The following is a 25,585-nucleotide window of genomic DNA, read 5'->3' as shown; positions in this document are numbered from 1 at the left end:
AGCCTCATCTTTACAATAATGACAAAGAGAAATTCCAAGTTCCTCAAGAACTTTCACAGAAGCCTGACATCTAATGTTACAGTGGGCTACTGCATCGTAAAAGCCCAACTGCAAGATCTCAGGGTCAACAAAGAAACTCTTCTGTACTCTCACCCAGAACATAGCATTGAGGGCCTCATTCTGATTTTGTCTTTCCATCAAGACACCTGCTCAGAGGAATGTCTTCACTCAGTCTAGAAAAGATTGGTTTAAGTTCAGCAGGGACATCTAAGGGTAGACCAGCCACATGCTTGTAGTAGTTGGTGTGATTGGCTTGATCCCTTGTACCCACACCAGCTATTAACACTCTCTGGAAAATGCTGCAAATGCAACTTTCTGTCAGCTGCAGATGTACAATGAAACAAACTTGCATGAATAGGTGATTTCATAACTGGAAGACTATCACAATTGCCACTGTTGGCAATACCATAATAATTTTGTAACTTATCAATTGTGTTGTCTGTCAGTCTTCCTTCCCCACTCATTCCTTTCTTCTCCTCCTTGAATATACGTAAAGCAGTGCCAAGTCTCTTTTGTGCATGTCCTACATATTCCTTCTTCTGCACTTGTACATTATGAATGACATACTGTTCTTTTATCAAATTATAACTCTTACTATTACCATCTCCATAACATCCTGAGTACAAAAGCTTGTGTTTCTCTTCCAAGCAAGAGAAGATATGCATGTTCCCTGCACTTCTTGCAGACTTTGCTTAGGGGTTCAACATCCAAAACTTTTCCAGTGTCTATGCTGATGGCAGTGACACAACCATTTGAAAAGGAAAAATCTCTTCTTTGTCAGGTGCCATCACAAGATACAGCACACTTTGCTTATCCATCTTGAAATGCTGGTTTTAAGCTATGGATTTCTTGTGCAGCACTGGTCACGGTAAAGAGTTAAAAGCTGACATTTCAATTGTTAGTACTTCGTCAGAATAATGGGAGGCCACCAACCTGTTACATTGTATCAGTGGTGCAGTATCACAGTTATTTTTTTAAAAACTTACTCCTTTTATTCAAAATGGGCCTTGGTCTGGTTTCCTTAACATGTTTTCCCAGAAATTATCATATTTCACTAGTTAGTCCTTTAACTTAAATTGTAGTTCAATAAAGCAAACAATGTTTAACAGTTTAGTTCAATGCTCATAAGGCTCCTCAGTCCAGAATTACCCCGGATCTCAATTAGTTTGAGCTGATAATTATCAAAAGTACTACCTGCATCTGTAATCTCCACAAATACCACACTGAACTGATCCTTTTGCACATATTATCCAAGCAGCTATACTTGAGAGCCACCTTAACCTTGCATTTGTGCCAATAAGAACTAAGGTAGGCAGCTAATCTGTTTGGTAGTTGCCAAGCATCTGGGGAAGAATTTTTGCCTTAAAGCATGATGATGTCAGACATACACACATTTCTCTAAATTATTTTTCTCTTTTGGCAACAATGCAGGTTAAATAGGAACTCTTTCATCTAGTGTGTCCATACAATACAAAAGGTTTGCGAGTGATATTGTCCACAAAATCCACACATTCTGTACTGAACCACATTCTTTACCTTTTGGATGTCTTGTTCAAGTGATGTAATAAACCACTGTCCTTTCTCTGTACCTGGGTAGCTGCTCCTTAGCCATCTCCAAAATTTCCATAATGGCAAAGTAATGACAGGGCAAATTATATGAACTTTTTTTTTCATTTCATATTGCATTCCAACATTTTTCTTCAACCTTCGCATAAGTGTGTATGGAACCATAGTGCATGTCATCCAGATGTTGAAATTCTACAGTGTAATCATCTAGCATTGTCTCTTGCTGTGAAACATTGCTGGAACACCCATGTTTTCTCATGATTTGGTGGCAGTTTTTCTAGCTGGTCCTGGGTAAGGGGCGCTGAATTGGTCCAAACTTGGTTTAAGGATCCAACAACATGTGTGGTTTCTGCAGTGCTCTCTTTTGTTGATCTAAAATCACAAGATCATGCCACCACACACAGGACACTATAACTATTACATCCGATCATCATGTAATAACAGTAAAGAGATTTGCTACACACTTAAAACAGTAATGACTAACCAAATGTCATTACCATGCATTGTAGCACTTATTAGTAAGTTGTTCATAAAATGCTTGGGGTTGTAGATCTGGCTATCTCAGGCAACTTCTGGATTATTGACTCTGCTGTGACAATCTGAAACATTGCAAAATTGTATCAAACATCATTTGAGTAATATATCAATAGCTATGCCAAAAGCAAGAAATTTATGTCGTCAAAATATTGTTTTGACAGTTTTACATATTTTCAGGACATGTTAACATTTCAGCATTATCTGATCTTTGTTGACCATGATAATAATAATCTGATTGGTACATAACAGGATGAAAAGTTCATTACGTGTACATGATACAGGAACGAACCTGGTCATCCACATTCTTTGTTCCATGGAATAACTCACTGAATAAATCCCCACTGTAGTCCTCAAATGGAAAGCATGAGTTTGACCACAAGTGGCCAAGGTCTTTTAGAACCTCTGGAAGGTGCAAGTGCTGATAAGCATTGAAGATCTGAAACTGCTTTCATGGTTTAAACAGTTTAAAATTCATTAATTTCCTATTATAAGAGCTACAGATAGATACTAATACACAACATGCTGCATTTTTTCCTTGAAAATAATAGGAATAGATTTAATTAATTATTTTCACTTTAGAATGCTGGCCTAATACAAGGTTGCATCAATTTTGCAGAATTCAATTTCATGGTGTCTGTATGATATGACCATGTATTACTTACCATAAAAGAGAACAACTTGAGAATTAAAAAGCTTCTCAAATATTTTTACTTTACTTTACTCAACTTTAATTATACAGATCTTAATATACAAACTGCAGATAAATTAACAATTAAAATAGATAAAAAAATTAAAAATTCACAAGATCTGAATAATAAGGTCAGTTTATGCAGTGTTGCGTGCCCAGCACGGCAGACACAGGGTGCAGCATAATTGGGTCCGCCAGGTCAACCACAGTGAAGTACGGGACGGACAGCAGACACTTACACACGCTTATTGGACTGAATCACGTAATCAGGCTAGCCGACTTGTTACAACACTTGCGGTGAAAACTAAAAAGAAACGCATGACCTGTCTAAGCTAAGGAAACGTGCTAAACTACAAATCTGACAGCAGAAAACACAACTTGGCTTCAGGGACAAGACAACTCCAATGTTGTAAAAAAACTCTGAAAGACTCCAATAAAACTCCTCTTTGCTTGAGGGAAACTCCTTAAAACTAAAATGTTAGCATGAAAAAGGGCCTAATATACTTTTATGACATAAAGAAAACTAAACTGAAATAACTCTTTGTGCAGCTAGCCAGAAAAGGATATTTTATAATCACGCAATCAAAACGAAATGAGGCTACAATTTAAGAAAACAAAAGGTCATGAAATGTTCTGAAGCATTCTTTGTACAGAAACGTGACATACAGAATACGAGAATTCCTTATGAAAATAAACTGCCTCGATTAAAAAACATATATATGTATATATAAGCAGCATAGAATTTGGTATACCTAATAATGAACTCCCAGTAAGAGGATCCACAGGATACAATGTCTGGACGTGAATTTGTAGTTAAGTGTATTATAAGGATGCAAAGAAGAGACCAACTCTTGACTGTTCTGGATGAGTTTAATGCACGACATTTCGGCCATTTGGCCTTCTTCAGGTTAAAAATTAAAAACAGAAGTTATTTACAATGATTGCAACTTATATACGAAACAGAAATTTTAAGATTTAAGTTACATGATACAACAAAGGTCTAAATTACAAACTGAGAAGGGTTAAACAATGAAAGGCAAATAAAGAACTATAGTTGACATGTTAATACAAATAAGGTGAATCCAAATAAGTGACAAAAATTATAGAGAAAAAAGATTCTAACTTAATAAGTAGTGTTTACTCCGGAGTAGCAAGCTCCCCATTGAAGGCCTCTGAATGAATGCAATCATTAAAAGATCATAACAGGAAAGGGCCATTAAACCACGTAATAATTTCCCCACCAATATAATACGATACAATACAAACTTTATTGACACTCCTTAAGAGGGCTTTTCAGTGACAATTAATAATTACAATAATACAAATGTTTAATCTATAAAGCTAAAAATAATTACGAAAATTGCAACTAAGAAACTTTAAGAAGGTACGATAAAATGGGTAAGATAAAAACTAAGAAACTTTAAAAAAGGACAATGAAAAATATATGATATGGTTAAAAACTAGAACCGAGGAGAAAGAAAAGCAGCAAATAATTTGGCCCTAAGTTTACGCTTAAAATTAGAAGAAGAATCACAAAGTTTAAGATCATTATCTAAACTGTTCCACAGGCTGACAGTGCGATAATAAAAAGTTCTTTGTCCAGATTTAGTTTTGTATAATGGTATGTGCAACAGTTGGGAGCTTCTGGTCGTGCGACCGCTAACATTACCGCGCGTTAGAAACTTCGAAGAGAGGTAAGTAGGAGCGGATCCAGTCATACATTTAAAAGCAAGCACGGCGTCACGGAAGTATAGCTGAGATTTAATAGGTAGCCAATGCAGTTCTTTCAAAAGTGGTGGTCAAGTTTTCTGGATCCACAAATAATCCGGGCTGCAAAGTTCTGGATCGCTTGGAGCTTGAGGAGGTTACTGTCAGCAGCATTAGACCAGATGGAGGAACAATAAAACAACTTACTAAATACTAAAGTGTTAATTATAGTAATTAAAGTCGATCTGTCAAATACATGCTTAACACGATTAATCTGGGCCAAACTTGAGAAACAGGTGGAAACAGTTTTAACAATGTGCTCGTGGAAAGTTACGTTCGAATCAAAAATCACACCTAGGTCTTCAACGACGTGCTCCGGTGTCAGCTCTTTTCCTAAGAGGGAGAGATGGATATCGGGGAGGTTTATTAGCCTTTGTCGACTTCTGTAAACAATGAGTTTGGTTTTTATCAGGATTCAAAAGAAGACGATTATTGAAGCACCAGTTTCGAATATGTAAAAGATCGGCGTTTAAATCGGTGACAGATTTAGCCCAGTCGTGGACTGGGAAAGAAATGTAAAGTTTTGTGTCATCAACGTAACTTTCAGTAAAACAGGAAAGGGGGGTGAGTGGTAAGTCGTTTACATAAATACTGAACAACATAGGTCCAAGAATGCTTCCTTGAGGCACGCCTAATACAACGGGTAGAGGATCAGACAACTCAGAATTTATACACACAACTTGTCAGCGGTCGGAGAGGTAGCTGGTAAACCAAGCAATGCTTGATGGTGAGATTCCAATGTTCAACAGTTTATTGAGCAATATTCTATGGCTTATAGTATCGAAGGCTTTGCTCATATCAAGTAAAACAACAGCGGTAACTTTCTTCTCATCAATCGCACTTAAGAGAGTATCAGTAGTTCGTATTAAAGAGGTTTCCGTAGAGTGCAATTTCTTATTGCCACTTTGCCGAGTGGATAACCTTTCATTTGACATTAGATAAGGCATAATTTGATTAAGCACCACCCTTTTGCATACTTTCGAAAGGATGGGCAAGAGAACAACCTCTGTCTTCTTCTCTTTGATTTCTACTGGAGGTTACTTAAAATTTTGATGGCAACAACATCTCCTTAAGATTTTTGGTTCTACGATAAGTGGGAAATATCAACTTGGATGGAAAAATTTCTTTGACTTCTGGTGAGGACTGTAATATATAAAAGTGCTTTTTGATAACTTTTTGGATATCTGGCAAAATTGGATTGTAGTCGAGCACCAATGGAAAAACTTTCTAAGCTGGCTTGACTTTTTCCCTCAACAGTTTGGCTCTTGGTATACTAAGAGCTTTGTCGAACTGTTTATCAACAAGCTCTGCTGCATAATTTTGCAATTTCAAATACCCTTTGTATTCCTTACATCTATTTTTTAAAAAGTCACCAGTAGAACAATTGCATTTGATTGTTAAAGCTGCCCAAAGGGGACTGCTCTTTTGCAATATATTGGGTGTGAACTCAAAAAAGGTAGGTGGAGGTGGCTATCAGTGGGTTTAGCATAAACACCAGTGCTAATGAACTCGTCATGAAAATGCAACATGATATCAAGGACATTCAAATGACTGTCAGAGTAAACCAATTCAAATTTGATAGTAGGATACAAACCGTTAATATAATCAGTAAATTCCAATAGTTAGGGTAAACCTTGAGTCCAAATGTCAAAAATATCATCCCTGTATCTCCACTAACGCATAGGTTTCTGTAACGTGGTCATAGACAGACAATCCCTGTTGATTTAGTTCATGAGTTTTATTAGATGCTTGCCAAGGTCTCTGGTGTCCAACAGCCCGTGCCTCGTGTGACAATCATGCCTGATCACGTGTTGTGGGAATCATAAAAGATCATGTGTTAGGGTAATCTCGTTGCAGTTTCAGGGTACCTTCAAATTTGGCTTGCTCATCAACTACACCCATGGCCAAATCTGCATAACTGCAGGCATTTTTCGGTCCCATGGCTGTGCCATGTTTCTGAACAAAATTCTGACCAGAAAACTGGCAATTATTTACCCTGAGGCAAATTTCAACAGCTTCAACTAAGCAATCAGTGGAAGGAATGTTAACAGGTCTGGAATTAAGTGCCCCTCTAACTGCTGAAATACCTAGATTGTTGTCAATGTTCGGAAACATTGAGACTACATCCCAAGACATAAGTAGAGACCCCTCATGGAATAGGCCTTTTGCATTTAAATCTTCTAATTTGTTAATAAAATCGGTAGAATCCTTAACAAAAGATGGGGGACTCTGTGAAAGAGGTTTGAGATAGAATTCTGTAAAAGCGGAAAGCTGTTCGATTGCTGTATCACAACAGAATGTAATAAGTCAACGTGGGTTATCATGTTTGTGTGTTTTGACATTCCCAAAAGTGACTCTTGGTTTAGATTTACAACCCACGTGGCAATCTCCTGGCTAATCTGCCCCTCAGAGAACACTCACGACTCCATTCCTTGACCACTTCAAAATGGTCAAGTGTTGGGTTGGAGTCTAAGCTATCATAATGCAAATCATTATTAAGCTGCCTTAGTATCTTGTTGACTGAGGACAGCAAACCTAGAACCTTTATCTTGAATTCTAATAATATTTTACTAGATTTAAGAGACCTTAAAGCTTACCTTTCTTCTCTCGTAAGATTGTCTAAAAATTGGCAGACTTGAAGATGTCATTGTTCACATTGTTGAGGAATACTTCTGCTTCCAGAAAAATGGATTTTGGAGGGAACCATTAGGAAGCTGATGCAATGGCTGGAAATCAATCGTCCACTGTATGTGGGTTGTATTCAGCATTTCTTCTGTGGAAGAAAATGGCAAGACGGATTCTCCTTTCAAATTTTTCCATGTCATCAGTCACCTTTTGCCAGTTAACGTCCCTAGGCACAGGACAAAATGCTGGTCCTTTCTTAAGGAGAGAGTGCTCTGCATATGTGAGTCCAGACAGATATATGTTATATAAAAAAGTATACGTTTGCTCAAATAGTGTGAAATATTATGACAATATGTTATTAATCAATTATAAAAATCTATCCTTATTTACGTCAAAGTTATTAAGATAAAATTTATCAATCGTGTTCTCAAATGATGAGAAATGTTCAAATGTTCTGAAATCTAGTGGTAGGGAATTCCACTGGTCTACAATAAAATTGAAGAAAGAAAACTTAAAAAGATCAGTTTTAAAAAGGCCTTTCACCAGTGTAGCTTCACTGGTTGTCTTAAAATTTGCATATGACAAAACATTGAAATCAATATAACCTTTCAGTCTCTTAAAGAAAAAACAAAGATCCAATATGTGACCTCTCACGCGAAAACGTTCATTAAGGTTTGCCGTTCGAACGGTCGAACGCACGGTTGTGAACGGATGACAAACGGATAGAGAAACCGTTTAAAATGGATGCCGTGAACGGCTGAACGGCTTCAGAAAAATTTCGAACGGTTGAAGTCGAACGGCTGAACGGCTAAAGGAAAATTTCGAACGGTTGAAGTCGAACGGCTGAACGGCTAAAGGAAAATTTCGAACGGTTGAAGTCGAACGGCTGAACGGCTAAAGGAAAATTTCAAACGGTTGAAGTCGAACGGTTGAATGGCTAAAGGAAAATTTCGAACGGTTGAAGTCGAACGGCTGAACGGCTTCAGAAAAGTTTCGAACGGTTGAAGTCGAACGGCTGAACGGCTGAAGGAAAATTTCGACCAGCTGAACGGCTGAAGTTTTCAATGGATAAGGTCAAAGTAAACGGTTGAACGGCCGATCAAAAACATTCGCATGAAATGACAGTAATTAAAATAAACGCGACACGCGCCGCTTAGATCTGAAAACTGATAGAAAACTTAGAATAAATCTAATCCTGTTTTGAAAATAATAACTCTTTCGAGAGTAAAGCAAATTCGTTTTCGCGGGGGAGAAACAAAAGCCGGTAATAGTCTGCGTTCTCTTTTAAAATAATTGTCATGCAACCATTTCCAGAATTCGTAATGTAACGCCATTAATTGACTTTGTAAACATCTCGTTTCCGAACACAGGCGACGCTTTCCCCACCATGTATCTTCGGAACTAACAGGCACAATTTATAGTGACAATTTTTACGATGTGCCGAGTAATTTTCGCTACCTTGAGTGCAAGCAATTCTTTTAAGTTAACAAAGAAGCGGGTGCCATTATTTTTGTCCGCTGCGTTGATGTGAGTGTGTACAATAAAAGCAAATCAGCGAGGCATGCGAGGCAGACTTGCGAGGCATGAACAAAAGATAGTCTTGGACTAAAATAATTATATCGCATTTGAAGTTACCGGTAAGTGAAATTATAAGAATCAATGCGCTGCTTATGACGGCTCAATTACAGTGTGAAAAAGTTCGCTCGATTCGAAACTCTCTGCCGTTTGACGCATTCATGGGATATTAACTCACTGAATTCAGTCTGTGCGGCGTGGCGCGGCACGGTAAAGCAACTCGCATGCGAAGTTTTTAAATCTTGCGATGCAATGCAATGCAAAAGAAAAACTCAACGTAAAATAGATTACAAGTTTCTTATCGATTCTAGAACAAAGCCGCAAATTTTTCACTTTGCATAATCACTGTTAATTTTCGGTTCAGTGATTCTCATGGAAAATGCGTTGCCCTGGTAACTGCCAGATAATTCGGCTTATATCACAATTGCAAAATGGAGGAATCAACAAGAGTCGAGATGGATTTTAATCAAACGGAAAACAAGGAAAGTATCATCGCCAACGTGCAAAAATTCATGCAAGATGGGTGCGGATGTCGTCGAGGATTGAAAAGTAGTCAGTGTTCTGATCAACTTACAGAGGAAACCGTTCTAGATAATATATACAACTGCCTGGAACTGTCTCACGTGGAGCTGGACTTGGTTGTCTTAGCAAACATTCAAGCTTTTACGGCGATTGAAGCAATCGGGGAAAAAAGAAAAAGAAGTCCACCTTACAGCTTCCTTTATCAGTCTCAGCCCATCTGCAAGGAGATGTTTCTGAACCTCTACGGCATCAGCAAATCCCGGTTTCAAAGGCTTGTGGACCATTATCAAAATCATGGTATTTCTCTGCGAATACACGGGAACAGCAAGAGACTACCACATAACGCGCTACCACTGGACGTTGCTGAGGATATCAAAAACTTTCTGAGCAACTATGCAGATGAAAATGCTGTGCTGCTTCCAGGAAGGATCCCTGGTTTTAAAAACGAGGACATTCAGCTACTCTCATCGAGCGACACGAAAATGAATGTATGGAAGTCGTTTAAAAGAGCCTGTGAAGAGTCGAACAAGCAAGCTGTAAGTTACACTAAATTTACCGACTTGTGGAAACAATTTTATCCAAACGTTGTCGTGTCGAAACCGATGACCGACTTATGCTTCACCTGCCAACAAAACACTTCCAAGTTACTTCGAGCAGGCAACCTTCCAGAAGAAGAAAAGTCCGAATGTGTTCAAACACAACAGGAGCATTTGAATTCAGTGAAGGCAGAGAGAGAGCTTTATCGAAAGGTTTGCAAAGAGGCGAAATGCAGTTTTCAGGCCGTCGAGGACCAAATAGACCTTGATGAGCGTCACGAATCGTGCTCACTGACAACTACAATGCACTACTCCTTTGACTTCGCACAACAGGTGCATATACCAAGCAACCCTATGCAACCCGGGCCAATCTACTTTAAAACGCCGCGTAAGTGTGCGATTTTTGGAGTGATGTGCGAGGCGATCCCTCGGCAGGTAAACTACCTGATTGATGAAGCCAGTGACGTTGGTAAAGGAGCAAACACCACCATAAGTTACGTGCACCATTACTTCGAACATCATGGACTTGGAGAAACTTCTGTTCATCTTAATGCCGATAATTGTTCAGGCCAAAACAAAAACAATTATTTTATATGGTACTTGGCTTGGAGGACAATACTTCAACTTCATCATTATGTTAGATACTCATTTTTGATTCTTGGACATACGAAGTTTGGTCCTGATCGTTGTTTTGGCATCATCAAGAAATCATACAAACTGAACTACATATCGTCAGTATATGAATTTGCCAATATGGTAGAGTCATCAAGCACTGGGATCAACAAAGCACAGCTTGCTGGGACACATGATGGAACAGTTATCGTCCCGGTATATAACTGGTCTTCTTTTCTTGAACGGTTCTTTAAAAGGGTACTAAATATCAAGAAATACCACCACTTTCGGTTTTCCAAAGACGAACCCGGTAGAGTTTATTTCAAAGAACTTCACTCGTCTCCCGAAAAGTCTTTGATGCTATTGAAAGATCGCGCAGTCCTTCCCCCTGCCTCACAGCTGCCAGCCAAACTGAATCCAGCAGGGTTGAGCCAAGAACGAAAGGAGTATCTATTCCGTGAGATCAGGCCCTTTTGCAAGCCTGGAACGGAAGACCTGGTTGCACCAGCACCTTAAACTCTTTCTCAGTACACGAGAAGCGTTGTATTTCGAGAATCTTCAAGTTTTTATCTTTGCATTAATTTGTATGTATAAGTTTTGAGCTTTGACTCGTAGTACAGAACAGAATAACCTCAGTCGAACAGAATCGAGCAAACTTTTTTTGTAATGAAAGGCACACTAATAATTGAAAACCAAGCGAACAACTAAAGTTACAAAAGCTTTATTCATCAAGCTTAAAAAAAGGCATACATTTAACGAGGGGGAGTAAAGTCTGACATTAAAACTTTGCAGGTAGCACGACACTTGGAGTTAATTTTTCCTTTGATATTCCTCCAGGCTTTGTCCTTCTCTTCGCTTTTGCTCACTGGAAATTTACTGAAGACTAATAATTTCAGCGAATTTAATTTGACACTGTCCAGGTATTTTTTGTCATGACTGCCATCAGTATTGCTTTCCGCAAGTTCCTCTTTACTGAAAAAATGTGGCAGCAGCTTCAAGGCACACAAGTGTTGTTCGGTCTCTGGCTTTGATAGGACGCGCTGAATGGTCTGGTCGGTGTAACACATGTGCTGATCAACTCCTCGCCAACTTCTTGGGAAACGCTTTCTTGTTTTGTGGCAGATTGTACCTCAGTAGGTTGGTCGTCCTCACAAAGTCCACTCAGAGTGTCATAATTGATAGTAGTCAGGTATTGGCTCTGTTCTGCTGATTCAGTGTTGTCCTTCACTGGGGTTTCATGGTCTGATTCAGGAATGGATGTGGCATTAAGCTGGTGAAAAAAAAAAAACGGTTGTTAAAAGCCCGTGGAAAGTTGCGCGTTGAGTTGCTGTTTACGGCCGGGATACGCGTACAAGGGAGAAACTGGGTGTCAATGATCTCGTTCCAAACTAGTCAATTCAAAATTTATCAACATCGTGGGCTGCCACGGCATCTTGAATGCTGACCCACACAGGAAACCCTTAAGCAATTGAATTAGACTTTTTAATCGAGGCGCAAGAAGTGAGTTTGACAATGCGGTATTTTGGAAAGGAGGTGTGACATTTTCCATTTGTCGCTTTTCTTTTGTCGAAGGAATTGAAAACGTTTGTGTGAGGTGCTACTCTTCAGTGAATTGTCTTGTCGCATGGCGATTAGAGTTCCCTATAGTAATGTATGGACGAAAGGTTTTTTCAGTCCAGGGGCGTACAAAGCAGCAACCCTTCCACATTCGCAATTTATTTCTTACCAGGTTATACTGATTTTCAGCGTCCTGCTCCTCTAGTACGTCAAGACGCTTTTCAAGGTTTGACACAGCAGAACTTGTGGCCATGCTCTCCTCAATTCCCGAAACAGATTCCTGTATTCTTTTCAGCAGCTGCAACAGAAAAGCAAGCGTGGATTAGAGGAAAATATAATTCTCCTGATTATGCCGTTTCTTGAGTGTCAAACCAGTGGTAAAAGATATAATAAGACTGGTCTGGACTGATCTGAGCGAACTTGTTCGGTTGCCTAACTACACTTATTTTCTTTTTATAAGTATATTGTACTGAATATTCTTATTTTTCTGCCGATGTTAGGCTGAAAATATTCTTATAAATAGTCTTAGATTACAACCATCGAACTGTCATTAGCATTGAACATTTGGCTAAAGTCTTAGTCTTGGGTTTATTCTAAAAATATTCTTTAAATTTCGCCAATTTCAGCCTCGATATTCTTGTAAAATAAATTCTTTAGGTAAAAAGAAACGAGTGTAGCAAGACAAGTGAGAAACTGCTCGCAGGGAACACAAGGAACTATAAATTAATTTGACATATAGAGGCTTACAATAAGAAGGTTTTCCTGCATTTCCATCTGGTTCTTGAGGATCCGAGTGTTGACTGCTTCGATACTTTCCAATCTGTTCCTTAATTCTCTACACTCCTCTGTTTTGTTGGCAAGCTGCTGGCGCAAGGGAGTGACGAGGTCCTCTTGTCGATGGTCACGGTCAATGCTGCTCGCTTCGGGTTGCTTTACTGTTGGGACTACTGACTGTGCCTTGGCCCTCTTTGCTTCGCGTTCGGCCTTCCACTCCAGACTCCGCTTCTTCTGTGCCGCTAAAAATTGTTCGTAGGGATCTGAAGGACATTTGGCTTCGCTCTCTGTACTTTGTTCTTCAACGGCCTGAGGCATAAAACATCAAGTCATTAGAGTGAGCTAGATACTTTTTACTCTATCAATTGTTACAATGACCGGTCAAGCATTACTTGTGAGTGTTTCGCACAACTTTATAAAACTATACCTAAAAACTCGCACATTTGAAGTTGGCATGTTTGACTTGAATACTGATTACTATTTTGCTAAAACAACTAAAGAGATTACTATAAAGGGCGTCCTAGATAACTGGTGTTGCGAATCGGCTGCATGAGATTTCACAATAATTGGATGTAGTAATTAGTAATAATCAGACCAACCCACACGGTCGATCATCAATTATAGTTTATTACTAAAATTCGCTTAGTAAGAAAAGAAAGGAACTATTTTGTGAATTTTTGTCAATACATAACTCGCGTCAGACAAAACAGTCGCTTAACGAAGATGTATGTTAAAGTAAGGTTAACAGCTATACTTACATCTTTTGCGCGCACCATTTTCTTTTTGGAAGGCTCGATGGCCAGCTCGTTACTTTCCTTCTCTTCGGCGTTCGCCGACTCGGGGCTCATAGTAACGGGTAAGTTTTGTTTAGACCACTCTAAATCCTTCGTGTTTAGAACTTTCACGTCATCTACAAGCAAAATTGAATGTCCTTTAATGACGGTGATAATAATAAGAACAATAATAATAATAAATTAGATTTATATAGCGCTAAATACAGAGTGTGTTTCCGAGAGTGTTTCCTTGAGCCAGTAAAAAAAAAAAATCTTCGATATGTAGCAAAACCTTAGCTAAAGGTAATTAATTAGGTTAACTACACTCCTTCAATTACCCTGGGTTCCAGGGTTCTTTTTTCTCACGTTTTTCGGCCGACGAAAAACTTGTCTTTGGCTGAGGCCGAAGAGACGAGCGGCGAAGCCGCGAGAAAAACAGGTCACTTTGAAGACTCGAAACCAGGAACCGCGCGTGAAAAGCCTCTGACACCCAGGGTATCCAACAATTTGAAATAGAATGGACTAAGCGAGACTTACCATCTAAAGCCAGGATCTCCGCTTCTACTTTTTCTCCATCCCAATTGACAGTCACCACCATTCCTACAGTCAAATCCAGTTGTTTTTCGATGATTATTCGAGTTGGTGCGATCCCGGTTTTTTGCTCTTGCCGGAAGTAAAACAACGCATTCGAAGGACGCCTATTCTGTTTGCACAACAGTCTGAGAGACATGATTACTGATCTCAAGTATAAACAAGTGATAGCACAACTGATAAAAACCGCAAGCTAGACTAGATCGAGTGACAATTGGTCGCTACTCTAGTCATTTTATACACTTTCATAGCGTACAGCGGATCGAAATTCTATAGTTTTTATTGAACAAATGGAGAGTAATTGTTTTCAACTTAGCATATGAATAACACACACGCTTTGTGTTTGCATTGGTAATGAGTGGATTGACATCTTGCCAACGGTACGGTGTATTCCCTCAAGAGATTCCATTTTGATTTCAATCTAAAGCGTTTGATATTTGCATACTGTCAAACGTCAAAACATTTTCGGTAAACTAGTTGAATAAACTTGATCTTGAATAAAAAATGTGTATCGATAATCGAATGTTACGTAACTAAAGATGATGGAGGAGTAGAAAAAGAACCGTGATTATTCATGAAGGCATTTGTAAACAATGCTTATATTTACAAAGTTCGTGTTGAATGTTGTTACTGTTATTCTCCCACGCGATAGTACTGTTGGTTTGGCAAGCATGATCTAAACAGAGCAGAGTTTAATTCCTTGCAGAGGGGAAACACGCTATATTAGGAACCTTCAAGTGTTTACCAAAATAACTTTAGTCTGTCGGATGTACTCTTGACTGATCGCAGTGCGAAGACTATTAACTTTGACAGGATCATGGCTCGAAACATCCCTTCCAAAGGAATTGTAAGCTACGGTTTCAAAACATATCGCCAGCCGTTCGCCACGAACATCCAGTTCGAATGGCTCACAACTTTTTTGAAACGTATAGCTTCAGCCGTTCGAACGGCTCCCAATTTTTTTTGAACGGATGGCTCAAGCCGTTCGAACGGCTCCCAATTTTTTTGGAACGGATAGCTCCAGCCGTTCGAACGGCTCCCAGTTTTTTTTGAACGGATAGCTCCAGCGGTTCGAACGGCTCCCAATTTTTTTTGAACGGATAGCTCCAACCGTTCAAACGGCTCCCAATTGTTTTTGAACGGATAGCTCCAACCGTTGAAACGGCTCCCAATTTTTTTTGAACGGATAGCTCCAGCCGTTCGAACGGCTCCTAATTGTTTTTGAACGGATAGCTCAAGCCGTTCGAACGGCATCCCATCCCGTTCGAACGGCTGATGAACGGCTTACGAACGGCTACCGTTTCAAAACGGCAAACCGTAAGGAACGTTTTCGCGTGAGAGGTCACATATCTCTTTTATATTCTAAAGGTAAAAGTTTCAGTTTGACAAGTCTCTCGGGATTACTTAAGTGTCATTGTCTGAGAAAGTGTTCCAGGGGCCAAAACTTGTGGTTAACCGATTTGGCTGAAACTTGGCACAGAATTTGGTTGCCATGAGATATTTCAAAAGCCAATCTGGCTCACTTCTCTGACTTTAAGTTTTAGAGTTTCAGGGGGGGTCTCATTTTTTGCCCCTTGAGTACAAAAAATCCAGTCTTTCAGGGGTCATTTTGAAAGTGCCATAAAACCCAACTGGTAAATTGTGCTGCCAAATGAATTTGACTATGAATATTTCTATAATAGAGCTTTCATTTCATGCATGTAACTTTGCCTTCGAGGTATTGGACAGAGAGGAGCCTGGGGCTAGAGTTTGGCCAAAATTAATGTCAAAATTACAAACCAAAATTGCCATTTTTCAAAAAATCAGTGTATCTACCTGCCTTCTTGCATAACATCCGTACCTATACCATTATTTACTTTATTGACCCAATTATCAAAATCACTTGAGAACAATTTGGCTTATCACAGTTTGTTGAATTTTTGCCACAAACACTCCATGCCCCTCTAAGGCCCTGCAAAATAGAACTTTGAGCATAGTTAATGCCATAAACAAACCAAACTGTTGACATGAAGCCCTGATTCTGTATTTGGTAAGTGAAAATGAATTGTTAAAGCCAAACCAGTTTGATTGTTCAGAATTACCCCAACTCTTACCGTACAATTGCTCTTAAAAGGCCTTTCATTGGGCAAGAAAAGGGTGACTTTTTTCTTTGAAAACCTAGTACAGCCAACTTTGTCACAGCGAACTGGCTTTTCGTAAGCGATCACCCGGCATGATCACGTACGACTGTAAGAAAACCATTGCTCAAATATCACAAAAGTTCAGTTTCAAAAAGCGCTGACCAAGTGTGCTCGCAGATTATAACAGTTGACTAGCAAAAAAGGCTGTAATACGATCCATAGGTAAAATTGGATTGAATCATTGATGGAAGATGTTATGTACAAATTTTCAACAGTTCTAAGCGCCATTTGGTTTGAGACATTGTTGGCAGTTGTCTGTTTGCCTGAGTTTTTGCTTGTTAGGTAATAATTTTATGTAATCACGTTCAAATCACTTCGGTTTGAGCTTAATTTCTTATTTTTTCCCGTAGATGACCACCTCTCAGCATAAGTGACCACTTTGTCCTGCATCAAGGGTGGTCGCTTACGAGAGTGTTGACTGTACCAGTCATAGAGCACAAATGACAATGTTCTTACCTTCATATAAAAATACTTGAGTTTTTCTCTGACTTATATTTTTCAGGTCATATTTCCATGTATTGCCGCAAGCATGGAAAGTCCCCATAATTTTCCAAGCCATATTTTAAAAGATAAAGTAAGCTTACAAAACGATCGTTAACCAATAATCTTTGTCTGACGTTTTTTATAGCCTAAATAGCTCTCGCAACAGTAATGAATCGTGACCAAACGTAGATACAGTGTACATATATACGAGCCGCAATAATCAGCATCTAGGTGACCCACGATCTATCAGATTTCCCAAATACTTTAGCGCTCAGTAAGTGAAACCACAGAAGGGATCCACAGTTAGGAGAGCGGGATGATAAACTTTTTTTGTGTTGATGTTGATATGAAGCACCCCCATACAAAGTCATCAAAAGCCTCACGATGTGATTGTTATTGTATCATCTTGGATGCGAGAGTGTGATGAATGGACCAGGTCGACGAGTCGCGCAACCTTAACTGACTCATTGATTTTTAAGTAAGGCGGGTTTTAAGTCGAAGAATCTAAAAAAATTGTTTACTTGCGACAATCACAGGAATTTGCTAATTGTATAAGAGGTTCGTAATACGATGCTTTACAATTAGCACGACCAGAAATTTCCATGTCAAAATACTTGCAGAATGACTGAAGCTGACTGAGTTTTTGCTTTTCAAGAACCTTGGCTAATCTACCCCCGGCAGAGAGATCACAAAGATTGAAATCATCATATACAAGAGGGTGCTTGAGGCCAATCTCTTGTTCAGCCACCCCGACTAGTTGCTCCATGTAATCCTCTTTCTCCAGCGCTTCGTCTTCACCCTCCTCCTCGCTAACTGGAAGTCCCTTCTGTCTGTACTTCAACCCACTCTGAAACTGGGAAAGTTTCCTTTATTTGCTCCACCACGTCTGCTGGCATAGCTTTTTGGTGAAGATCCCTAGCTCCCTTGTTGAATAAATTTGTTAAAAATTCTTTGACACCCGAAGATATTCTCACCGCCGCTTTCGTCTTCCTTAAGGCCCATCCTTTGCTCAGTCTTAAGTTTGCCACAGGAACATAATCTGTCCTGCCAATTTTCTGGCCTGCACCTTTTACTGATGTCGTATATGGACTCCTTCTCTGGAGTCATAATATGATGACCTGTGTCCATGTGCTCATCCGCCTCTTCGATTGTCTTGAAGGTGGCAATACAAGCAGGTTCAAGGCAGCTAAAAGTATTGACAGACTCAGTAACGTCGTGTTTTCCCTTTGCCTGGTATTTCTTTTGTGTAACACGCAGTATCTTTTTCGTCCACTCCCCAATCCTTTCGAGCCCAGAAACATCTTGTTCATGCCAAGACCCCTTTATATCCACGCCCTCTCCAACATTGTAAGCTTGCCATATGCGCATGCTTTTAGAGGTCAGAGAGAAATTATTGTATTTGGTTATTCCCGGAATCTTGTTATTAGCAGTGCCTGTTGACATCGCTGATTGGTCAATCTTGCATTCCACAATGCTCGTTCCTGCAATTCCTAGTGGGGACTCCAAGCCTTTCTTTATGTCTTTCGTACTTTCTACGTTGTGATTTTCAGCAACATAATGTCAAAGGTGCTGTTTGCAAGGGGTGACCTTTCTGTCACATAAGTCCTTACCCGACTGAGGGTCAGAGAAATCATAGCGGATTACTTCGATGCCTGACCTTCTGCTAGTGGAATTGATGGTTGACAAAAGCACACTACAGTGGTAGCATCCAGCATTATCACTTCTTAGGATCGCTCTGTATACTGATTGATGCGATTCTTTGACACAGACAAGGACCTCTTCAAGTATACAAGGAACGGAAAACCAGTCCTGTTTGCAGCTGTCAATGGCAACCACATATGTGTGGATTGTGTGTTCACTTGTGGATACTACTGGACAGTCAGGATGGTTTGATTTGTGAACAACAGCAGAAAAGTGCCAACTAATTCCTCGCTTGGCGAACCATTGGGACTGCATTTCTCTGAAACGCATGGGAAGTAATTTCATGGCCCAGTCATTAATGACCATGATGGTCTGGTCATCTAACCTATTGAGTGTGTCTTGTCTCGCTTGATCTTGTTGAAAAGTCCTCAATAAATGAGCTTTCCAAGCATCGATGCTGGAAACAGCGTGATCTAAGTCCCACCTTGCTCTCTCCTTTTGCTTCTCACTCAAGTCCAGATCTCCATTTGTGAGAGTATCTTCGATAGCTTCCAGAACATCAACAATACCCTTGCATTCGGGACACGCCTGGCTGTGATCGTGGCAACATTCACCTGAAAATCTCTCTTCGAATGGATCCGATAGTGCAAACACGGTACAGTGATAAGCACAAGCCTCCTCCGGTCCTAGATGACTCTTGTATACGCTTTTGAGATAATTCTTTCCAGCGCTTAAAGATCGAAGTGTGTCTCGGGTCCATGTTGCACCCGCACCGTGTTGACCTAGATTCTCAACGAGTGAGGCTATTGTCTCGAATGCTTCCTCACCAGTCGTAGACGTGTTGTCCAACCCTTGCAAGGACTTTTGCTTTGATGCACTACAAACCTCTAGCAGACAGAAACAGGTACACTCCTTGAGCGGCTCCACATCATGTTCATGACACTCTTCATGGTAAAGGTAGATGATTTTCAACGCAGTCATTGTACGAACCACTGAAGGGATGGGGATTCTTTCACCTGAAGAAAGTTTCAATGTTTTTGTTCCAAAGGCTACATCTTGGAGGAATGTGGATCTCGAAAAGAACTCAATAAAATCCCTAACTTTCTCCATGTTCAACCTGCATCGGAAAATCTCGTTCCTTGTCTTTGGTTCTCCCCGTCCTTGTTCTAACGCGTGGTTTCTAGCATTCTTTACTTGGCGTAATGAGATTCCTGGGAGAAGCTGTTGGAGTTCCGACTGAGAGAACCTGTCACTTATGAGTGATAATATCTGAGTTTTTGTTAACCGATTTGAACATTCATTGTAAGCCAGCAAAATTGCTTCGAGTCCCACATCGATTGTGATGTTGTTAATTTTGTCCTCAACAGAATGGCGACGTTTGACCACTCCTTCACAAAGTTGCTCCTGCTGTGAAGGAGCAATGGTGTTTAGTACGTAAGAAACCACTTCGTCGGCTCTTATCATGAATTCTTCCTTCGACGCCTCAAACAGTGCTTCCCACTTGCAGTCAACATAGTGGGGTAATGAGGTGAAGTTACCATCAGTTATGACAGCCATCGCATTGTTTAGTGTCTCAAGGTTTCTTCTCTCCCGTTCGCCCTCTGGTAAGTACATGCTTACTTGTTCTTCCTGTGAAGAGCTGCTAGGGACAGAAAAAGCTGATCCAACGGATAAACGATAGTGTGTCAAAATGCGTGGTGGACGTAATTGCCTAGGTAAAGACTTTGGTGTTGAAGTGAATGCAGCTAGTTTCGTCACTTGCTCTTCATGTCTCTCAATAGCTGGGGTGGCTGGAGCATCAACAATTAGAGTTCGGCATGAGCTGCAAATGGCTGAAATGGTACAAGGAAAAGGATGATCAGAACACACGGAATGAAGCAAATGATACCTGTTCAAGCAAATAGTCCTTCAGTTCGCTTTACAGAAAACCTTCTAGTGCGCTTACAAATTATGATCGGTTTTCAGGCTTGAAAACAATTTAAAAAAGTAACTTTTTTTTCTCGGTGAAAGAGCTGGTTGTTCATAAAAAGTAGTGTTTTAGTATATGCGTTAATTGGGGTAGCGAATGCAAGGTACATCCACCTGTCGTTAAGTTTTGATTACTAGTCGTATAAGAATGGCAATAAAAGTTAGTTAATATGTCATTAGAATGATCTTCCTTACCAGTTAGAGTTTTTTTCTTTTAAAAAAAAGGGGGAAAGTAAAAGAATTTTCTTGGAAGAACAGTGCCACCCCTGGGTGTCATGGACAGAAATAAGAAAACATAGATACAGTATATATTTACCAGAGCCTATAGCAACGACAACGCCAGTGTTCCTGTAGATTCTCTCCGCCATGAATTTGCTCACACGCCTCTTGCGGGTGAATGCTTTAGACACTTTTTTTACATGCGATGGTGCTTTTTCTTCATGGCATGGATGACAACATTTATCCTACAGCACAATTCGCAAGTTAACAACATACCGTGTCTGACAAATGTAATTCAGGATTGAGGGGTGTAACGATTTCACTAGCATGTGTCCCACTCCACCCACTACCCCCTCCCACATACACACACAGGTAGAAAGCTAGAAATCTACTATCTAGGGAAAAGCTTGAGTGAAGAAAGTGTTAGGTGAGTAATGCATTAGCATCACTAGGGAAGAGATGTTTCATTACGAGCCTGCAGCTAAAAAAAACCAACAACAACCAAACGTAATTTGTGCGATAAAGAACAATCAGCTCTGCTCGGAAATGACAGGGTTGTAACCTGGGATTTTTAGCTGTATTTCTATGAACTGAACCCTCAAAGGGCCTGCCTAAAAAGGTGGGTGTCCTGTGGTATGTTATAATGCCAGATAAGACTCACGCATCGATCAATCCTTTAAAAATCTCTGTTCATTACCTTTGCTTTATAAAGCGTAGTAAGTTGAAACCGATGTTTTGGGCACACGGTCATCCTTCCAACATCTACCTGGTCAATTGCTCTTCCGGAACGATTCAGGATCAGTTCCCATTCAAGGACAAACGTGAACTCATTGCCTATGCATTAGGATGCAGTTTAATTAGTTTAGATCTTCCAAGCAAATCCCATAACACAAACTAATTCGGCAGATTTTGAGACAATATAAGGACTTCTTAACGTTGCGAAGCAGAGAGTCCATATACGGGAAAACATTCTCTACGTATACCATGGTGTCATTATCAAGTCGTAATACCGTCTCAAAATCACATGTAGTTTCTTTTTATCGTGATTCATCTATTTTTGTAGAAAAAAAACGTTTAATCAATTAGTCGAGATTCAGAATACAACGATAAATCTGAGATAGGTTTTAAACTAGGTATAAGATTCCTAAAATTATACCGCCTCTATTTACATACTAAAATAACTAATTATAAGTAATTAAAAAATGTATCCGAATAATTTTTGTTACCAAGAAAGTTATCCGTGAAACAAGACATTTTCTCGCTCAAAATGTCAATTTCATCGAAAAGCTTCGATGCAGCATGTTTGCAAAGATTTTTCAAGTTCACTTATCTTAGAAGAAACTGGCAAATATAGGAAACTGGTAGAGTTTCACACTCAAATTGTGATTGCGTGATAAGCGTCTGCACAGGTAAAGCTGAATGTAAACAAACAGAGCGAGCAGACGAAAAACAGCCTTCAACTTCAAGTTATTCTTATCGTTGTTTTTGGTTATAGAGATTGCTGCAATAAAATAACTGCGCTCTTACCTTTCAAAGTTAGAATTTTAGTCAATCCCTTTGCCCTTCCTGTGAACAATTTGTTGAATGTTTGTTTCTCTTTGCAAGAATCAAGTAAATTACCTCGGGAAATCTTCAATCAGTCATAAGAAAACAATTTGAGACGACAATATCGTAAAATATCGTGGTCTCTCTTCAATAGAAAAGAGTCCACTGGATCACGATAAAAGCCATTTGTGCGCGTGTATGATCCCTAACAGATATTTTGAATCACCTGTACGTTTGGTATGACCAGGTCTTCCTCTTGTCCCGGACACACTTGACCCCTTGTACTTTTGCTTCAACCATTCAGTCATATCATTCTCGCAGGATAATAAAGGAACCATTCCTGTTTCATGCGGAGCCCATGCGGTGGCACCACACTGATCACTTACCCCTCCAAAGGAACAAAGTGCCATCGTGAAATTACCCTTGAATTTCTTACACCTGATAAAACGTACCCGCGAAACGGAAGAAGAACGTGACCTCGGTCCAGTCCCACTCTCTCCTATATCCAAAATGGTGGGCCAGTTGATTTTGCATCATCTCAATGCCCTGGCCTCGTTTGGTTATTGTATTTAGCAACACAAGTTTTTTGTTTCACTATCCAGCTCTCCTAACTGTGCGTTCCTTCTTGACGGATGGTTTCATTTACTCCGCTCTAGAGGACTCTGAAATAACGGGTCACATTGACACTGCTATAAGCTGCAGCTCGCATATCTCTACGTATATACCTATGTATGCATGGTCATGCTCCTTTACTGGTGGGTATTTACAAGAAATGTTCAGGCTATTAACAGACTTAGATTATATGCTAACGAATGCTTTTGTTAAGCTAACTTTATCTTGTAATCATAATAAAAATTAGGCCTGACAAAATATAGAGACTTTCCATACTTGGAGCAACGGAGAAGAATTATGACTTGAAACTGAATATTAATCAATGAAAAATTCAAGCATCGTTTAGAAAGGTTGTTATATCGAGGTAAGGCCTTCATCATTTGTGGTATTTAATGGGTACTAGGTTTTCAAAGTACAAATTAACTCTTTTGCTAAATCAGGGTATTTTTTGTGCTAATCAAAGGCCTTTAAGAGCAATTGTAAGGTAAGAATCAGAGTATTTCTAAACAATTAAACTGATTTGGCTTTAACAATTCATTTTCATTGACCAAATACAGAATCAGGGCTTCATGTCAACAATTTGGTTTGTTTATGGCATGAATTATGCTCAAAATTCCATTTTCCATGACCTTATAGAGGCATGGAGTGTTTGTGACAAAAATTCAACAAACCGTGATAAGCCAAATTTTTCTCAAGTGATTTTGATAATTGGGTCAATAAAGTAAATAATGGTACAGGTAAGGATGTTATGCAAGAAGGCAGGTAGATACACTGATTTTTTGAAAAATGGCAATTTTGGGTTGTAATTTTGACATTAATTTTGGCCAAACTCTAGCCCCAGGCTCCTCTCTGTCCAATACCTTGAGGGTAAAGTTACATGCATGAAATGAAAGCTCTATTATAGTAATGTTCATAGTCAAATTCATTTGGCAGCACAATTTACCAGTTGGGTTTTATGGCACTTTCAAAATGACCTCTGAAAGGATGGATTTTTTGTGCTCAAAGAGCAAAAAATGAGACCCCCCCTGAAACTCTAAAACTTAAAGTCAGAGAAGTGAGCCAGATTGGCTTTTGAAATATCTCATGGCAACAAACTTCTGTGCCAAGTTTCAGCCAAATCGGTTAACCACAACTTTTGGCCCCTGGAACACTTTCTCAGACAATGACACTTAAGTCAGTTTTCAGGATAAGTTTAGTTGCACATCTCTGTACAAGCTCAAGTGCAGTGATCTTTTCTTTAGTGTAAGGTGACCAGAGCTGTGATGTGTACTCTAGCTGTGATCAAACAAGTGATTTGACTAGTTGGAGAAATAATGATGTGGTGGTGGTGTCTTTATTTTACAAGTGGGTCTCAGGGGTTGCTCTGGCACTTCCGCATAGCTCCACAATTCTGCCTTTGATGCCACCCTCATGTGCCTGGTTTTCCTTGTCTATCGCCTGCTACATGTGTCAGGAATTTTTAATTTCTCCTGTTGTCAATTTACTCAGGTGATGTTACTGTGACTATATTAATTTTGTTGGTGACCTCACAAGGAGTATCTTCAAAAGACATACAGGCCATATAGGTGTATGGACAGTCTAGGGATCGCTGTCATTCTCTCTAATCATACAAACCCACATGTTGCACATATCAGAGTGGGTTTTTGATATAAAAGATAATTTTTTTTTTGCGTTGAATTTTAAAACATCAATCATATACCACCTGTCCTAGATAGATAGATATAATAGATAGATATGTTGAGTGAAAAAGAGCAACTTGCAGCTGGAGGGCTGAATTGCATGTATGCAAAATAATAGTTTTAAACAAGATTAATAAATATCTAAATGAATAATATTGAAGACAAATTACATAACTGGATTTAATCTATGTGATCTAAATATGTGTTATAAAAAATGGCATTATATCTCTAAGTTTATTGGAAATATAGTTCATAATTTATATATCAGGATTTGATAAACTCCAACTGAAGACGGTATAAAGGTGTTCATAAATCTACAAGTCTTTGCTCTTGGGGGGGACAAAGACTTGAGTCTGTCTAAGATTATATCTTGGAATGTGTCTTTCTGGTTGAAGATGTCCAAGGTTGTGACTGGGTGTAGTAACAATGTCATTGAATAGTTTGTCATATGCTTTTAAACGCTTGTCCCTTAGCTTTAAAATTCCACTGAGGTCCAAGCTGTCTGTGTAGTCGATGTTGGGGTAGATGATTGCCAGAGCATGCTTCTGAACCCATTCTATGGCATCTGATAAGTAGGCCGGTAATGCAAAATGGGAAACCTGACAGCTGTACTCCAAAAGAGGTCTTACACAGGTCACATAAAAGGTAATAATGTCTTGTTCAGGGACTTTGGTGCATTTTAACGATAAAATATAAAGGTTTATAAGCTTTCTTGAAAATATTGGCCATGTGGTCATTCCACTTCAGGTTGTTGCTAATGGTTAGTCCCAGTATTCTAGCATTCATAACTACTTCAAGTTGACCAGAGTCAATATTTAGGCTTGGGAAATTGTTCACAGTTTTTGAGAAAGAGATCACAAGCTCTTTGTACTTAGCAACATTTAGCTGTAGTCGGTCTGTGGTTGACCAAGTTTGGACGTTGTCAACAGCATCGTGGATGTTAGTGGTAGAGCATTCAGGCATGACTTCGGAAATGGTGGTGTCATCAATGTATTTCCAGGTTTGTACTTGAGGTGACCAAAGATCATTTATCATGAGTAGGAAAAGCCATGGTCTTAACTTTGTCCCCTGTGGC

The 25,585-nt window shown here is 39.5% G+C and overlaps 1 protein-coding gene and 3 pseudogenes across 2 annotated transcripts; 1 reads left to right on the top strand and 3 right to left on the bottom strand.

Annotated features, from left to right (window-relative positions):
* Positions 1 to 5,659: 5,659 nt before the first annotated feature.
* On the bottom strand, positions 5,660 to 7,205 carry LOC149044093 (uncharacterized; annotated as a pseudogene).
* Positions 7,206 to 9,106: 1,901 nt separating this feature from the next.
* LOC113672940 (uncharacterized) lies at positions 9,107 to 11,197 on the top strand. The gene has a single exon (XM_089208627.1). The coding sequence runs from the start codon at positions 9,250 to 9,252 to the stop codon at positions 11,002 to 11,004; it is 1,755 nt and encodes a 584-aa protein (XP_089064753.1). The 5' UTR covers positions 9,107 to 9,249; the 3' UTR covers positions 11,005 to 11,197.
* Positions 11,170 to 14,337, bottom strand: LOC149044092 (uncharacterized; annotated as a pseudogene). Its single transcript, XR_016187395.1, has 5 exons — positions 14,130 to 14,337; positions 13,578 to 13,729; positions 12,793 to 13,128; positions 12,215 to 12,343; positions 11,170 to 11,758 (listed from the first exon to the last, which is right to left on the bottom strand). The product of XR_016187395.1 is annotated as an uncharacterized LOC149044092 (transcript).
* A 3,424-nt stretch (positions 14,338 to 17,761) lies between these two features.
* On the bottom strand, positions 17,762 to 18,853 carry LOC149044091 (uncharacterized; annotated as a pseudogene).
* Positions 18,854 to 25,585: the final 6,732 nt, after the last annotated feature.

The sequence above is a fragment of the Pocillopora damicornis genome, chromosome 6 (genome assembly GCF_964200805.1).
Source record: "Pocillopora damicornis chromosome 6, jaPocDami1.2, whole genome shotgun sequence".
Lineage (NCBI taxonomy): Eukaryota > Metazoa > Cnidaria > Anthozoa > Scleractinia > Pocilloporidae > Pocillopora > Pocillopora damicornis.
The sequence above is the reverse complement of the archived record's forward strand: the minus strand, read 5'-3'. Positions and strand labels throughout refer to the sequence as shown.